Raw genomic sequence first — 18,892 nt, forward strand, 5'->3', positions numbered from 1 at the left:
TCATGGTCCTGCAGGCTTGCAGACAGCTGCCTTTTCAGTGTCTCCTCAGGTGGGGGGTGGGAGAGAACCTGAGAACTCTGGTCTTTTTCCTTTTCTTTTAAGGGTCTTAATCCCATTGTGCCCCCGCCCCCCATGACTTCATCACCCTAGTCACCTTTCAAAGGCATCAGCTCCGAATACCATCACATTGGAGGATGGGGCTTCAACATGCATGATGGGGGGGTGGGGTGGGGCGTGTTCAGAGCATGCTGCCGATGACAGATGGCTTCTCACTGTTGTTTAAATTGGTGGGATTTACTTTAGCCCAAAAGCCCAGCCGAGCCTCTTGAGGGCCCTACAGCTAGAACCATTCTTGACATGTCCTTGTGCCCTGTCACCACCGTCCATCCTCAGAACCTTTTCATCTTCCAAAACTGAAACTCTGTTAGCTTGCCCAGGCCAACCATGGCGATTTTTCTTTCTGTCTTGTGAATTTGACTGTTCTGGGTTTGTCTTATAAGTGGATCACACAGTGTTTATCCTCTTATGACCGACTGGCTTATTTCAATTCGAGGAACGTCCCTAACGTTCATCTACATTGTAGAATGTGTCAGTCAGAATTTTCTTCCTTTTTAAGGCTGAATACTGTTCCATTGTATGTGTCTTCCATATTTTGTTCAACTGTTCATCCATTGATGGACACTTGAGTTACCTTTTGGCTATTATGAATGTGCTGTTATGAATACATGTTCTTATGGATGTACAGGTATCTGTTGGAAGCTCAGCTTTCACTTCTTTTGGGTATATATCCCGAAGTGGAATTGCTGGGTTATGTGGCAACTTTAGGTTTAATTATATTTTGAGGCTCTGCTAAGGAATTGGAATATTGGCTCAGAGGGACCAAGAGAGTTATTGATGGATTTGAAGCAGGGTGTACCTGATCAGATTGTAATTTTAAAAGGTGATTTGGAGCCAGTGCAGTGGTGCACGCATGTAATCCCAGTGGCTCAGGAGTCTGAGGCAGGAAGATCACAAGTTCAAAGCCAACCTTAGCGATGGTGAGGTGCTGAGCAACTCAGTGAGACCCTGTCTCTAAATAAAATTCAAAAATGGGCTGGGGATGTGACTTAGTGGTTGAGTGCCCCTGAATTCAATCCCCAGTAATTGAACTGAGAGCAAAAAAAAAAAAAAAAAAAAGAGGGTAATTTGGGTAGTGTGGTTCCTGAGTAGGGAAAGAAAGGGCTGGCAGGTTTTATGGTGGCCAAGCAAGACTTGGAGACAACTTAGCAGGCAGAAATGGACATAGAATGATTAAGGCAATGGAATCGATGAGGCAGTTTGGATGGCTGGAGATAGAGAGAAGCCAAGGTTGAGAACCTGGGACCGTGGAATTTCGAGGGAGTAAGAATTCTTCCCATTCTTTTTCATATTTTGGTGTGAGGTGGTAGAAGATAGAGTCTTGGGACATGTATTTAGGTGGTGGAACATGTGGGTGGAGATGATTGATATATACTTTGTTGATAAAATGATTTGGTAATTTGGGGAGAGGCAGAAGCTAAAAATAAAGGGGCAGATGGTCATATGATTTGGCTGGATTTAAAGGTGATTGGGGGCATTACTGTTGCAGCTCTACATTTTAAAGCTCCTATTGAGCTTTTCATATTCCTATCTTGAAACTATGCATCAAACTTCCAAAACCAGAAATGATGGCCAATTCTTTGCTTATAAAAATCAGATTTCAAAGGGATTGTAATAAATTCAAGAGGACTTAGACCAAAGCACAAGGGTGTTGAATTCAACTTATATTCTTTTTGCTCATCTACCTTGACTCTTTTTTTTTTTTTTTTTCCTATAGGAACATGTATTGCTCTCAGTCAATAAGGATGTCATTTGAAATTTCAGATGTGGGTCGTTTTCTTGACTGTTCTGAAGGACTGTGAGCTCCTGGTAGGTAGCGTGAGGAGGACTATTCACTATGTCCTTAGCATGTCACATAGTGCCAGCAACACAACAGGACTCAGTGCTGTACACGCTGGTTGAGCTGACCCCAAATGGAAATTTCACCTCTCTGAGAGAGATGAGCTCTGGTGCTATTTTAAAAGATCTAGGGAGGAACTTGCAGTTTTCTCCCTCACTTGGCTCCTGACATTAGGTAGTAAACCATGTCCTATAGACTTGGATACTTAACTCCTTTGTCTCTTTTGCCATCAGGATTTGCTGAGAGTTATTTTGTTCATGAAATCTTGCCACGTTGGCCCTGTTTTCTTACTTAAATCTGTTTTTCATGTCATTCTTAAAAGCTTCAGTGCTCTCGCTGGGAGCCAAGTGGCTCTATTCTGTTTCCTGTCCTTTGTTGATATTATGTTTTTGGAGGAGTGGATCAAAGTGGCTTGAAGCCACAGTCATTATTTTGCCTGTCTGAGGCTGAACCAACCCAGGGCAGCTGTGAGAAGAATGTGCATTGTTGTGTGACTCAGTTGCCAGGCTTACATTTGCATACTTGTCTCCTTTTGTATTTCCATGAATGCCTGCCATGTGCAGGAGGTTGTGCACTGTGCCTTTGGGGAAATAAGGATTGAAAAAGGAGTGACTCTTGACACCAAAGAGCTGATTTCCTAGAAAAGGCGCCATCATGCATACATGACCACTATACAAGGAGGTTAATGAGTGGAACTGGAGTCAGTTGTTGCCCTGCTAAGAAGTCTTCCCAGTGCTGTCTCTGATGTGTAGTGCTAATGACTTTGTAATAGACATGTTTTAAATGTCCTCATTTAGTTAGTTACCAAGCAATAAAAAACTTTTCATTAAGTTTTTCTGCAAATAACTTTTTTTGACTTTGATTGAAAAGTTGCTTCAGATTTAAAATCATGTTAGTGGCTTAATTGTTAATTGTAAGCTCAGTTCTGACTTTGTTTATGTACTTTCAAATTCTGTGATACGAGTTTCAACTTCAAGTATGCATTTGTTCTTATCTAAGTTACTCTGAGAACTTTGAATTCATTGAGGGGACTGCCAGCTAAGATGTGCTTTATATCGACTTATTTTTCATTTCTTGTTTGTTATTCCTATGACGTTATTAATTGGGAATAGCTTTTCAGCACTGTTGTTTTGATATGGCAAGTGGTGTGATCCTACACTTACAGGGAAGAACTCTTTTGCCTGGCCACCTCTGTGTGTGGGGCTCACAGGTTGGAGAGTTGATCTTGACATTCCTAAGCACAGATGACGTTGACACGGTAGCTTGTAATTTAAGGTTAGTGACTGGGAGGGTAGTTATATTTAAATGTTAGGTTACAGATGGTCATTTTAAGATACTATAGGATGTTTATGCTGCATTCTCCTTTGGATTCTGAGGAAATTTTCAAATGATGCTTTCAGTATTTTAAACGATATTTTTGTACTGCAAAGATTCCATTTAAATGGGTGCTGGGGCTATGGCTCAGCAGGAGTGCACTTCCCTGGCATGTGTGAGGCACTGGGTTCAATTTTCAGCACCACATATAAATACATAAATAATATAAAGGTCTATCAACAATTAAAAAAAAACCCTTAAAAAAAAAGATTCCAGTAAATGAACTGCTGTACATTGAAATAGAGGCAGTGATTTTAGAAGTTCTTGAGCTGAGAGTAGGTGGGGAAAGAACAATTGCAATCACATTTTTGTTTTTCTTGGGTACATCAATAGCTAGAGACAGCCTAGCCTGCACAGCTATGGAATCAACTGGTACCAGTTGGTGGGTTGATGGCTGGCCTAAAATCAGTACCCTGAGAAGGGGGTCTCTGCCTCCAGGCTGCCCCTGTGGATTCTCAGGAGGCTCCACCAGCCATTGTGTTTTGTAGATTGCTTTCACCAAGAGAGGGGATAAAGGTTATTTTTTATATAATAGTGACGATCTAATAACTGTATACTACTCGATGTTGGGCACAGTGTTTAGTTTCATGTCAGTTAGGGATCTTTGCTGCTGGCAAAGTAGGAAAGATATAGAGATATACTGAATTGCAGAGAGTTTGGATTACCAGGAATTGGGAGGCATACAGGAGGTGAGGAAAGGCCAGGGGACTAGTCTTCATGCTGCTGTTGCTGCTGCTGATCGAGGGGTGTAACCTCCAGCCATCACCACCTGTTGTCATCACCTCCCAGGAAGATCTGATTTCCTGCACCCAAGCCAAGTTCTCACCTTCTGCCTTTCTTGCGGAAGAGAGAGCAAATCTGTCTCCTTTGGAGTCTGTAATGGAAATTGGGCACCACTACTAACAAGACTGTAGGTACCCAAGGACTCCCTAGATGAGAGATCAGGTGCAAACAGGAATTTGGACTGTATACTGCATAGTGTTCCCATTGGGGGGGAGGGGTTGGGGATGGGGGAGAGAGAGAGAGAGAGAGAGAAAGAGTCTTTTATGGCCGTCCTCTGTGGCTGTCCAGTACTCACATGGACTTTGCTTACCATACTTTTGCTTTGGAAAATAAAATGTGCCAACCAACATAATGCAGCTCCCCCTGCATAGCTGAAATCATCGTCACCCCTCTTCAGAAATGCTGCCCTCCAAGAAGATCTTCTTGGTTCATTTGTTTTCCATGGCCACATCTGAGATGAGCATTGGGAAGAGGACTTTGTTTAGGGATTGGTGTGCTTTAGCATTTCCTTTGTGTTGTTGTAAGGTGAGGGACTTGGGGTTTGATTGCCTGAAAGATCAGACAGTGATTATCAGCCTGACTTGCTTGGCACCTTAGCTTCCTTAAAAATGCGGTTGGTTTTTAAGGGTTATTTGCTGCTGTTGACTTGTCACCAAAGTTGGTGATAATGGCAGGACCCAAGGTATTGAAGTTAGGATCTGGCCTGAGAAGTTGTCTCCTGGCCCTGCTTCTCTGCAGAGTGCTATAGCTCTTGCTTAACAGAATCCACGTGGAGCCAGTAAGAAGCAAGGGCAGCAGTGGAGCATGGTAGTACCTCTCAGATTACACATCTTCAGGGTAGGAGCACTTACCCCTTTCTCAGGCTGTAGAGGCTAAACAGTTGGCTTGGTATAGATCACTCCAGGCCCATTGGCATCTCTGAGCTGTACCATGTTTTCCTCTGACCTTTCCGCACAGGCCAGTTTCACTAATGCATATTCTGGCATCCTGAGTTTTCCCCACATTCTTCAGTGTTGCAGGCACAAGGTCCAAGTCTTCAGTAGCTGTTTGTTCATTATCAATGGTGATCATTTTTCCAGTTCAAGAGAAGACTCCTTGCCCTCCACCTTGTGCCTTTACCCAGATGGTTCCTGTTTTTTAGTATTACTTTTAACATTCTTCTTCCTGCTAATAGTTTCTTTTATTATTAGGTAAGTTGCTTTCTGTTGCAAATAACAGAAAATCCAACTCGATCAACCATAAAGAGAACTGATTGGTTTACATCACTAAAACCTTGAGAGGTAGGGGAACAATAGGATTCAAGAGCAATTTGATCCAGAGGTTTGTGATGTCATTGGTTCTCCATCACTAATAATTCTCAGTAATTTTCCTGTCCCGCCCTCCTCTGTGTGTTATCTTTTCCCTGGAATTGGCCTCTTATGAAAGCAGAGATGACTGCAGCAGTTCCAAGTGTCATATCTGCAAGTCACACCATCCAGAGTTAGAGTGAACCCCCTTGTCCTAGCCAGAGCCTCAGGCTCAGTCACATACCCTACCCTGAATCCATTAAAGTGGCTGGAAGATGGCTGGGAATGCTGATTGACTTAGTGTAGATCACATGCTAATTCCTGGAGCATGGCTTAGAATTGGCTTCTCCAGGAGAGCATGGATCCCTGTGAGGGCTCTTGAGAAGGAAGAAGATCGGTCTATCCATCTCTCTGTTATTTATCTTCATCTATATATGTTGCAAACAAAAAGAATCCTCAGTGTTCTGTGTACATTCCCATTTAAATCTCCCTATAACTCCATATGGATTCTTCTGATGGTTTGTGGAAATGTTGAGTTAACAAGTGGTTCTGAAATTTGTTCCCATGATAGGCTTGCATAGCTCCGTTGAAGGTTTGTTGGCTCCACCACTTTCTTTTGGTGGAGCCAACAAACCAACTAATTTGTCAAGGTGAACTGAACCTAGCTTGGAGATGGTTGTAACAACATGGGAAACCAGTCCATTTCTAGGATGATATGCCAACACCCTCATGCTGTTTACTCAGTGTCCTGTTTTTACCTTGGAAATGAAGGAAGTTGTGGCTATATTCTCCTTCAAAGTGTCTGCATGCTGATAAGATGAAAGAATGACTAAATGAATCTAGGCAGTGTCCTTTTCAGCTAGCCTTGTTCTGTTGTCCTGTTTTGGTTTGTAAAAATTGTGTTTTTAATTTTACACTTTTTATCAATTGCCTGTTACTCAGCATTTCTGTTACCCTAAACCCCCTCCCCCACCTTTGGACTGTACAGTTGGGATAGGAGTTTAAAATAACAACCTGTACAAACTTCCTTGAAACTTACATTTGTAAAGATGGTGAAGCAGGTTTAGTTACAGAGATAGACTGGTTGGTTAATTATTGTACCTGCAGCAAAGTGGTGTTGTTTTTCTGCAGCTATTTCCATAAATAGACTATGTGCAGAAATCCACCCCAGGCGGACAGAGAGTTCCCATTCAACCACTTTTCTTAATTCAAATTGCTGGTTTGAGGTAGTTATTTTTGAAACCCTTCTCAGGTTGACTTCCCCCTTAATCCCTAAGCCTTCTTCCCTCATCTGCCAAATTATATGTAATGCATTGCAACTAGAGTGCTTTTGGCATTACACGAGAGACAGAGAACTTGAGATCTGATTTAAATGTTAATCTATTGTGACAGAGGTTGGGCACTCACAGTCTATTCTTGTGCACGACTTTCTGTGGACATTGGCGTCAGCCTCACTGTCTACTTGGCGTCTGCTCCATCCCCAGAAAATGGCAGAAGACTCCCACCCTCACCTATTTTATTCCAAAACAGAGCCCAGCCTACTTTAAAATACATGAAATCTTCTTTGGGCTGCCTTTGTGGCCAGTGATATCTGGGACTGTTTATTCCAGGTGTGGTTGGCATGAATTTAAAAAAAATTAAAGAAGGTTACTCTAGTTTTCTTCTAGTATTAAATACTTCTTAGGTTTAGAGAACCTCCTGGTTTCATTTTAGTCTCTTTTTTTGGTTTTCAAGAGCAAAAAGAAAAAAAAAACAAATTTTTTTAATGGGGTCATAAATAAAAGATATGTTTGTGGATTCATTTACATTGCTTGTAATTAATAATAAGGAGTTAATTATCAGCCCTTCCCAGTTTACTTTAAAACATCCAACTAAGTGCAGTTTCAGCAGCCTCTAAGGACCTGCTGAATATTTGAGACCAGAGCAAGAGAGCAATTTATTTAAATTGCTAAGTTTTAAGCAAGCAGCTTGACTTTTACATAATATAGCATCTGGGTAATGCCTTAGTGGAAGAATCAAATGTACTTTCCACCCATTTGTGATGGGCACGTATACATATATGTAAGTATTTATTAGAAGTGTTATTCAGTAGTAGGATAAATTTCACTTCTGCATTGGAAAAATTTAGAGGGGATCACTCTTAGTTTTACAATTTGGTGAAATTAACAAACATGGGCATACACATACACACACATACACATACACACACACACACTCTTTCTCCACATACTTTGCTATGTTCAGATATTTGAAAAGAACTTTAGCACACTTGACAGTGATCAGATTAGGACCCTAAAGGACTCCTCTGTTGGCGGACTGTACACATTCGCAGTGAGGATAGCATGCTGCCTTTGTAGCTTGCCTGTGTTTCTCCTGGTGGACTTTCCCACTGAACCAGAGGGAAACTGTTGTGTTTATGGCCTAGTCTTTTTGCTGCTATGGTGGAATGTTTGTTGGAATGATAATTAAGAACATGGATTCACTCTTGACAGGTTATCTTCTATGGGGAACCTCACTTATGAGTTGTGTTCTTTTCTGAATGTCAGTTTGGGGTGCCTAGAATGAGATCTTCTGAAGGTTCAGTGTTGTAAGTGGTGGCAGAGTGCTTGCATGCCACAGACAAACCACTTCTAAGTAATCATGGCAGGTTTCTTAATCTCTCTGAGCTTTGATTTTCTTACCTTATAATGGAGATAACAATACTTACCTTGTAGAGTTATTTTGAGGATTGAATTAATTAATATGTGTGAAGTTCTTTGGTAAAGTGTCCACTATCTGGCAAGTGCCCAAAAGTGTTGGCAGCATTATTTTTCAAATAGTATTTCTTGGGAAAATGCATTCTGAATTTCATCATGGAATGTGGAGGATATCATCTTGGAGGACTTATGGGTTCAAGTCTGACTTTGGTGTGCAAAGGCTGGGAGGGGTGGATTGGACTCTGTTGTTGGAGTTTGGCAGTCTGTCATGGAAAGGAGAATGGCCTAAAGAAGAAAATGGAGACCATGGCTTCCCAGTAGCTCTTTCTATGGGTGGACTTTGCCTGGGAGAATGGACTGGGCAGGAGGTTCACTTTTGGCAGCAGGTTGGCAAATGGCGCAATAGCAACATGTCAGAGGCCTCTGACGTAGGTCTTCGGGAAGGAGAGGTTATGACATGAGTCATGTCAGGGTCATTTCTCCATTGGTGCCAAGAACCCATCTGAAATAATTTTGCTCAATTAAAGTGACTCCTTTCCCTCTCTCCTACAGTGGAAGACCATGGCCAAAATGGAGGTGAAGACGTCACTTCTGGACAATATGATTGGAGTTGGAGATATGGTTCTTCTAGAACCTCTCAATGAGGAGACCTTCATCAACAACCTCAAGAAGCGTTTTGATCATAATGAAATATATGTGAGTACACATGCAGTTCACCTATGGTGTTTAGACTCTTGTGTGTTGAAGAAGAGAGCTGGCTTTCCTATTTCAGACTTTTCTTCTCTCTTTGTTCCTTAGAGTCCAGAAGTATTTGTTTATACCCTCAGAGAGAGTTTTGAGTGTTTGCTGATTTGGCACATGAGTAATATTGATTAGAGTCAAGAATCTTTCCTAATGATGTTTAAAGAATGTCAGCTGTATGCTGTGTATTGTGCAGGGTCTTGGGGAAATTCTAAAGCAAGTGGAATATTTTAGTTCCCGCCCACTGAAGAACATCTGTGTAGATGGGGTTCTGAAATCCATAGACATCTTGCATGCCTTCCTAATATTAGTAAAGTTTAAGCATTGAGAAGCTACTCATTAAAATGCAAGGCAATGAACTGTCTTGATATGAATCGTCTTGACATTTGTCTTTGATAGGGACAGGAGCAAATTACCAGATACAAATATGTGCTTGGGAATAGTACAATGCCATATACACAATGCAGTCATATAAATATAGACAACAGTAGAAAACTTTTGTAAAAATTCTTTATAAGGGATTTCACGGTGTTACTTTAGCAAGTTTTGTAAATACATTTAAAACATTTAAAGATAGATTTATCTGAAGCTTTTCAGGAGTTTGCATAAAGTACAGCACTTGCATCTGTGGAGGTAAAGCTTATATTGTTAACCAAGGAGATGGGGCTTCAGTCCCACACATCAGTAGCTGAGAAGGAAATGGGAAAGATTGGCTGGAAATGGCTTTAATAGATTTTGTCTTGCTTCTGAGTTCTTTTTTTCTTTTTAAAAAATGTGTATCTGTACATGGAGAAGAACTGGATTATTGAGACATGCTTCATTTTTTTAAAAAATTAATTTGGGGAAGAAATATAAATAAGTAAATAAACAAACGGAGATACAAATAAGAACAACTATAGCTTTTGTGGAAGCTAATATATTTTAAAAATCATTATGTTATATGGCTTTCTGTCACATAACAGCTTTTCTTTCTCTTTAGACACCTGTGTTAGTCTGTTTAGATTGCTATAACAAAATAATGTAAATTGGATAGTTTATAAACAACAGAAAAATTTTTTTCCCAATTCTGGGGAGTCTGAGGTGAAGGGGCTGGTAGATTCAGTGTCTGGTGAGGAAAAGGACCTTCCTCTTGGTTCATAGATGGTTCCTGCTCCCTGTGCCCTCTCATGGTGGAAGCCTCTTTTAGACTAGCCTCCACCTATGGCCTGATCACGTCCCAAAGACCGTACCTCCTAAAGCCATCACAGTGGTGATTAGGTTTTCACATACAAATTTTGGAGGAACACAGACATTCAGACCACAGTACCCAGCATGTTTCCAGGATAAGTTTGGGTAACTAATTTCTTCATGATAGTGAGCCATCATCTGGAAATTGAACTTTTCATCCTTCTTGAGGTATTGTTGGGGAAAGTTGATGGTAACCTGAGGCGTGCGTGCGTGTGTGTGTGTGTGTGTGTATGTGTATGTGTGTGTGTATCCTACTTTTGGACTATTAATTTGATAACTGGATACTGAACTGAGGTGTAGTTACAGTTTAGAGGTTGTTTAAAATGCTGATTCATATGGAAAAGGTATAAAAGGGTGCTGTGAGCAGGGCAGAGGCATTGTTTGGTTTGGCAGTGAGGCTCGGTGTCATTTTTCCCTCCCAGTGCAGCAGTCCTGCTTTCAGGTGGGAAAGCCTGATGGTTCTGCAGCTTTAATTGAAAGTGTGGTCTGATAGCACATAAAAGACAGCCTTTAAACACTGGTATCTGAGATGGAGATAGGAGGAATTGATTAGATTGTAACTAACGTTACTTATCATTTTTCTTTTTGGCTCTAAGAAGCACAGTTCACTTTTAGATGAATTGAAAATAGGATGGAGAGGAGAACTTTTCGTGCACTTGAATACCTGGTTTGTTGAGGCCACTAAAAAATAAAACAGTCTCCTTTTTAACAAAATACCAAGTGTTAACATTCGTGAGTCTTTAGCAGACGAAATGTCTGGGTTTCAGCTGTATATAATTTTATTTTCTAAACTATTCTTGGAATGCTCTTTCTGGTTAAAACAAAAGCAGAGAACTGACTTCTGTTTCTAGGTATTGATATCAATTAATGTTTTCCATGATGCTCACAGGCTACTATTTCCATGAGATGTATGCTTTCATTTTGTAACTTTAAATATGTAACATGTTGGAGGGCGAGACAGTTTTTATTTTTAAGTATTAAAAAAAGGCTGATTATAATGTATGTAGTGTGTTCCTATTTTTTAAGTGGAGATTTATAATTGTACCTATGTTTGTATGTGTTTGTATGTATTCAGAGAAAGGCTTGTTAACTTTGGGTACATGATAGAGTGGATAGGGCTATGGCAACAGATAGGATTATTCTTTTAGACCTCTGTGTTATAGCACTTAATATAGCTTTTGTAATTAAAAAAAAAAACCTGCATGATAAACTTGATTACCTTGCTTCCCAGCGCCTCACATGTCATATAACCCACCCTTAGGAAATCTATTTCTGGTTCTCATTCTGATGATATTCCTGCTTTGCTTTTGTTCATGGATTGCTATAGAATTGTTTAGCGTGATACTCAAGGCTGAGTTAACATGACGTCTTATTGCCTTGTACTAGCTTTGTTTTTTAATTCATTCTCAGAAAATGAAGTTGCAGTTAGGAAAAAAAATCCCTTTTATAGCTTTATAGCTTTGTTTTATACTTTGAGTGACTTTCTAGGAGGAACCCTCATGCAACATATCGAATTGTCATGTTCAGAACCATGGTTGATAAGGGGGCTGTGAACGGAAGGATGTTTGACTTTTAACCTCTGGGTATGGCCCAAACCTCAGCAGTCTCCAGTAGTCTCCCATGTGAACCAGCCCTAGGTCACGGAACCCTGTTCTTTCATCCTGCCATCTGTCTCATCCTCCTTCCTCCCTCTACATATCAAGAAGTAAGAACTAGTCCCCACTTTCACAGAGCTCTCAGGAGCAATTGCTTTGCCCTAGATGTGTGTTATCAACTTTCCAGCACATTCTCAACCCCCAGTGGTCCTTTGGATCTGTCTTCAGCTCACTGCAAGGTCAGCTTTCTTGTGAGCACACTAAACTTGAAGCTTTGGGTAGGATGAGACTTTTTGGAACTTGTCAGAATGTCGGATTGTGTTAGAATGTGTTCCTTGTCGCTATAGCGGTCACCCAGCCCAATCTGGTCTACATAATAAAAGGAGATGTGTTCACTTGTATTCCTGGAAGTCCAGAAGTAGCTCTGCTTTCAGAATTGCTTTGACTTTGTGGTTCACTGATATCACCAAGGACTTTACTTCTTGCTTCCCAGATGCTTTGCCTCCATGGTTGTTGCTTCATTCATGCCTCAGAAAGGCTTCTTCGAGGCAAAGCAGCTGCAGCAGTCCATGCTCTGCATTTGCATGCTGCTATCTAAAGGGAAGTGGATGCTTCCATTGTAGCAGTCCACGCCAGAGTGCTGGGGTTCACTCTGATTAGCTCACTTGAGTCACATACTCTCCTGAATCCAATGAGCATGGCCAGATGACAGGAATGAGCCAAGTGGCTTAACAAAATGTCATCTAACTCCAGGATTGGGTTTGGGTCAGCTTTTCCAAAGAACACGGGCTGTGTGAGTTATCTGTCAACATACTAGGAGGAGAAGGGCAGTGGATGCTGAGGAGGAGGCTTGCTGTAAACTCCTGGTTAGTGTGATAGGGAATTTTGAAATGAAGTGGCTTCATTGATGTTGCTGCCATGCTGAAGGATGTGACCCACGGGGAGCAATCATCACATGACTCCTAGGCTGCAAGTGCACCCTGAGGCACACTTCCCAGACATTTCCACGGGTGAACTTCTAATGGCAGAGGTAAATAGGTCTTTCAGGGAATCTGGAGCATAGTTGAAGTCTGTCTGCTCTAGGCAGGTTTTGCTGACATCTTTGCTGCCAGAAGTAATTCAGAGTTTTCTTCTGTTCTGTAATGCATATGGGTTTATTTTAATCTCTTATAGACCTCACAACCCTTCTTTGAGTAAAATGCATGCTCCTGGAATATCTGCTCTTTGCTTTGAGGTGGGTTCACATGCTTGTTTAAATAAATTGGTTCATAGCCATTTGTGACCCCCACAAGAGTCTCCAAATCTGAGCAGTTCCAGAAGATCTTTGCAATAAGACCGGTGGGCTGTTCAGTTGGGGTGCAGGAGGATCAGGTGAGCTGAGGTGAAAGGAAAGGTTGGGCAGATGGGTGATACCCAGGGTCAGAGGCTGTTTGCTTTTGTTCTTCCCTCTTGGCAGAGAGTGGCTCAAGCTGGGGCCAGCTGCAGGACATGCCTTTTGGTCTGGCAGGCTCTGTGTGGGGTCAATGGCTGGGAAACGCCAGTCCTGACATTCCCGAGCGCTGCTTTTCTGTATGCTTTCTGTCCTTTGTCAGACCTTCTTCCGGCCTCCCCACCCCCGTGCGCAAGCTGGATTGCAGTGGTGGCAGGATTTCGTGTGGACTTGTATTGTGTTGTGGGAGGTGGTGGAGCTGAGATCCAGACAGACACCGGCTGTTTTTAGGGTGACTGGTCAGGACAGCGGTTCTGTTCAGGAATAGGAAGGCTGCAATTTAGGAAGAACAAGGCCCAGGGCAAATTTGGAGACTGAAGAACCAAGGTGTCTGCTCTTTGACGAGAAGTATTTTTGGTGCCCACCAATAAATTTAGTTTGTTTTCTGTCTGAATTGTCAGGTTGGGGATCATCAGATATGTAGTCTGAATTAGCCCAATTTTAGGAGCTTATGTCAAACCAATTGTCCTTGTGAGAGTGTCTGCTTTGAAAGTCTGGGAAAAGTTGTCTTAGTGTTTAGAAGTTAGTGCTAGAGTTAGAATCCCCCTGAGACTAGGACCAGGCACATTTATGAAAGATACTCAAATATAAGTACTTTATATACTTTATACTACTGGTTAGCATTTATATATTTATTTGAAATTTCAAAAGTACCTTTCATTTATATACATGGTAATCTGTATCAGTTTAACATCCATATTCCTGGGAATATTTAAATATTTATGTTTGGTATAAATGGATTATTTTTCCCATGCAAAACAAATTGCCATAAATTTTAGTGACTTAGTTTACTGGTTTCTCTGTACGATGTCTTATCAGACTCATGAAGGTGTTGGCTGGGGCTGCAGTTCCATCTGAGATTCAGACCTTTTCTAAGCTCATGAGGTTGCTGGTAGAGATCAGAACTGGAGTTCAAAGTCTTACTGAGTGTTATTCCAACTACCCAAAATGTTCTCCAATTTTTTTTTCATTTTAAAATTCCCTTTTAAGAAGTCTTTTTTTTTTTTTTAATATTTTTTTAGTTGTTGATAGACCTTTATTTATTTCTGCGTGGTGCTGAGAATTGAACCCAGTGCCTCACACATGCCAGGCAAGTGCACTACCGCTGAGCCCCAGCCCCAGCTCTTAAGAAGTCTTTTGGGGGGAAAATAGAAAAGTAACAAAGCCTTTTGAAAAAAAATTTCAAATGTTGCAGGCATACATTGCATGAAAATGAATTTTCTTCCAATAGTACTCTTATCCCATTCCCAGAAGTAACAGTGGTACATAGAGTATGGGGGGTGATCTTCCACATTATATTTGTTTGATTAAAGACTAATTTTCCTGTTTTACAGTTGGAAATAGGAGGAGGTTTTTTTTTTTTTTTTCTGCAGAGAATCTAGATCCACCAAGGTTTGAGTGAAATAAGGGCAGCCTTTAATGCTACCTCCATTCCTACCTAGACCCAGCAGGGAAGAAAGGAGGTCTGTAGGACTCATTGTCATGAAGGGCGTAGGTGTGACTGTGTGGGATCCCAGTGCCACCAGCAGCACTCAGCTCCTTGAAGAGGTAGACCCAAGCACACAGGAGAACAAACTGTGTGTGTTTTCATGAATATGGCTTTGGTGTTTGGGATGGAGACACAACATTACAAGGCTAGATAGAGCTGGTAGAGAACAGTAAATTAGGAATTCGAAGAGAAATATTGTGTCTAATTTCTGAGCACAATCCATCTCCTGGACACTTTTATAATAACAGTCATTTTTGATAATAACTTCTCAGTTTCAACTCAGGCAGGCTTTCTCATCAACCTTTGGTGATTGGAAATTTTCTTCCTCTTATAATTTAAGTTGATATGCATTTATCGGTTATTTACCAACCTTAGTTCTTTCATCTTGCAAGCCCTATAGAGTATGTGAAACATTTGTGTAATATTTATATTATGTTAATTTAAATATTCTGGTTGAAGCCATACCTGAAGTTCAATCTGGAGGAAATAAAGCCCTCACATCAGCTATAGAAGTGTCTTTTGTTGGAAATAGTGGGGAGGAGCAGCTCCAGTTCTGGAGCTGCCATCTGTTATGTCTGAGACCTGGGGAATGTCTCTAAATTCCTTGGAAACTGGTTTCTCATTGGTAAAATGATAAAGGATAACAATAAACATTTAATACGCCTTTGCTGGCACCAGATGCTCTTTTGAGCCCTTTCATGTTTTAGTTAATTTATTTCTCATAGAGTGCTCTAGTTTTAAAAATTATCTTAATTTTATATATGAGCAAACTGAGGCTCAGAGAGGCTAAGAAACTTGCCCCAAGGTTACACAGTAAGTAGGAGGTGGAGCTAGGATTTATACCCAGGAAGTTTGACTGCAGAGTTCGTGTTTTTGATGATAGTCCTGTTGACTTGACATCACTAATATGAAAATCTTTTCAGTTGTCTAAATAATTGGATATTATATTGAATTATGTATTAGCTTTGGAACAAGGCAGCCTCTAAATGACCTGGATGAATATTGGAGGTGACATTCAGGATTCCTGCCTTGTGTTGAGTTAGCCCTCAACAGTGTAGTGACATGGAACAAGTACGTTTGGTTCTCAAGTTACAGATGATCATTACATGATGCTGGCTTATAAAGTCAAAAGAAAGTGTTAGCAACTAGAAGGATCATCCCCCACCCCCAGCCCCTTGGGAAGGTGGGAGAAGATCTTGGGAAATAATATTTTTATCCCAATCACTGTGATGCTGGGTGCATGGTCCTTTACCTTAATGAGCGCACAAGGTAGAGGAGGAAGAGATAGCCATTCATCCAAGGAGCATGTAGCCAGTTTTGTGGCTGGTTTAACTTTCCCCTCCATACATATGTATGCATCTGTTTCAGCTATCTGTACTTTTTTTTTGCTTTTGGGTACCAGTGTTTGAACTCAGGGGTCCTGGACCACTGAGCCAAATCCCCAGCTCTATTTTGTATTTTATTTAAAGATCTCACTGAGTTGGTTAGTGCCTCACCATTGCTGAGGCTGGCTTTGAACTCATGATCCTCCTGCCTCAGCCTCCCAAGTCACTGGGATTATAGGTGTGTGCCACCAAGCCTGATGGTAATCTTGACTTTTAAAGAGAAGATATTTTGTCTATTAAACTGTGCTTTGGAGGAGGTGAAGGGTGAGCCATCATGTGGCATCTTGGGAGAGGCCTGGGCTTTGGGCTGAGAGAGTTAGGTTTGCATGTTGGCCACCCCCAGCCACTGGGACCACTGTAAATTGCTGAAGTTCTCTCATCTGTAAAATAGGTGTTGTGATGCTGACCTGTGGAGTTGTGGTGGAGATGAAGGGGCGTCTTAGTCCAAGGCCTGACACATAGTAGGAGTGGTGTATGTTATAGGTGCCATGACTATCTAAAAAGCTTGGAAAACCACAATGGGTTTTCTCTGAGGTTTTAGACATGGAGATTTTCTTTTGTTAGATTTGTCTTAGCCCATTTTCTGTTGCTAACTGTACCTGAGGCTGGGTATTTCTAAAGTGAGTAAAGAGGTTTTTATTTGGCTCATGATCCTGGTGGCTGGAGGGTCCAAACAGCATGCTGCTGGTGTCCTGGTGAGGGTCTCCTGACTGTATCCCAGTTTGGCAGAGAAACAGAAGGGGACATCATGGCTGTACACAGAAGAAATCATATGGTGAGGCAGGAAAATAGCGATTCATGGGCCAGAGTCACTCATTTTATGACAGCCCTCTCTCAAAAGGAGCTAACCTACATTTCTTCTAAGGGTGATGCCCCCAATGACCTGAGTACTTCCTTCTGGGCCCATCTCTTAATTTCTACCATCTCAACACTGCCACACCCTAGACCAGGCTTCCAGCACCAGGGGACAACCACACCACTAGTAAACCATAGCAAGAGCCTTTCTCTTTCTTCATTTCCCTCTGGGCCTCCTACTCTCCCTTCTTTTCTGTTATTCATTATACAGATTTCATTTTTATTGTATTGCTGCTCTCAGTTAACCACATTTTTCAGACTGGTAGCAAGTAATATATCTAAAACCAGGATCACTCAGTACTTTAGTAAAGAGCTGTATTATGTCTGGAGAAGGGTATATGTATGGAAAATATTTGTCTCATTACAGAGTTTGTCTCAGTAAAGAGATAGCAGTGTTATATTATCCTGCTCTAAAATAAAGACTGCCTGGGGAAATATTTTTAGCTGACATTTCAGTGTGGCATCGAGCTCATATATAGTCCTTTAATTTATAGTCTGAAATGACTGGAAGCCCAGGAAGAAAAGATTATAATATGATGGTAGTGTAGGCCTATCTTAGACTAGACCACAGTGCCTGGTGATGTCTTTTGCAGCCACGGTTTGCAAGACCTCTTGGTCTATTCACGGGTTTCTGATCTGAGGCCAGTGATTGAAGGCACAGCCTGGATAAAAAGATGAACAGGGATAGATTCTTTCTCCAGAGAAATACTGAAAAAATAAAATGTTAACAGAAGCAAGATGCTGGCAGTGGTGACATCAGGAGAGCCATGATGGGCCATGCACCAGCAGACTGTAAGTTAGACTCTTCGAATTAGACTGGCTGTGGAGTAGGTGAGAAGACCAGCTGGCGAAAGCAGCAGGAGCACACACAGGGGACAAGGCACACTGATGTTAGAGCTGAGCTCATACTCACTCTTGAGCCCCACATTTCTTGTACCTTGCTGATAGGTTTCAAGGGTTCCTGGGTGTGCATCTCTGTGCCCAGCAGGTGAAAGAACTGTTTCTTTCACAGTTCTGTTTCCTGGCATCACAAACTTTGAAGTAGAGCTTTGGATGAAACTCTGCTCATTGTAAGGGTGATTCATTTCATTCCGGTACCTCCGGTTTCTTCCCCTGTACAAGTGGGCTATTTATATCTCATAAATGTGCTTCTGAGGCCAGAGAAGTCAGTGTTCACACTAAATTACATTTTTTTAAATTATAAGTCTCAGAAAGATACTTAAATCTGTTATTGACCTTATACTTATAATTTTCATCTAGGCCATTTTGGACAATTTTGAACTGTGTAAAAACAACCAAAGTGCTTTGGTAGATCATACTATATCTTAAACCAAAAGACAAATGCCCTCTTCAAGGGAATTTGGGAAGTCTCACAGATATACTGCAGTATATAAGTTTTTTTTTTTTTTTTTTTTTTGGGTGGTGCTGGGGATTATTGAACCCAGGGCCTTGTGATTGTGAGGGAAGCACTTTGCCAACTGAGCTATACCCCTAAATTTGATTTTCATGTCTTGCGATCAAATTCCCAGGATCCGAGTCCCCAGAAAAGGGTAGATTCCTCACCATGAAGAAGCTAGTTTGTTGTCATTGCCCAAGATTCCTACCAGCTTGTCTCACATAGTTATTTTCTTGGGATTCTAGAATTTTGATATTAGTTTCATTAAGACATAGCTCATGTGCTCATCTGACCATCAGTTTCCTATATACCAACACTGTTTTATAAGAGTCTTCGAGACTTTGGCATTGTAGGTGAGACTTATTAATGAGTTTAGTAGATATATTAACATTTTTTTGTATAGGTATTTGAGTTCCTGACTTGACTGTTTCGCTGAGGCCAATAGATTCCAGGAAAGCCAACCTGAATTTATGTAATTGTAATAGGCTGTGATTAGAGAATGCGTGGTGTTTAGTGCTTCGACACAGTCTCTTTCCGCCCTCAGAGTTGGATGAGGGAGGAATTAATGGCATTATTTCTGAACAGATGAGGAAAGACATAGGGGTGTGGAGAAGTTAAA

General features: G+C 41.2%; 1 protein-coding gene across 5 annotated transcripts in view; it reads left to right on the forward strand.

Moving 5' to 3' along the window:
• Myo1b (myosin IB) overlaps nt 1-18,892 on the forward strand; it is a 171,244-nt gene that overhangs the window by 23,753 nt on the left and 128,599 nt on the right. For all 5 annotated transcript variants that reach the window (XM_046447331.2, XM_046447333.2, XM_046447332.2 and 2 more), the window contains one exon: nt 8,649-8,792. In XM_046447331.2, coding sequence (XP_046303287.1) covers nt 8,658-8,792 — 135 coding nt within the window. In that variant the 5' untranslated portion in view covers nt 8,649-8,657. Of the gene's footprint in view, nt 1-8,648; nt 8,793-18,892 lie in introns of those variants that run through there.

Source organism: Marmota monax, unplaced genomic scaffold, assembly GCF_021218885.2.
Source record: "Marmota monax isolate L192 unplaced genomic scaffold, Marmota_monax_Labrador192_F-V1.1 WCK01_AAM20220418_F8-fsc00007, whole genome shotgun sequence".
In the NCBI taxonomy this organism is placed as follows: domain Eukaryota; kingdom Metazoa; phylum Chordata; class Mammalia; order Rodentia; family Sciuridae; genus Marmota; species Marmota monax.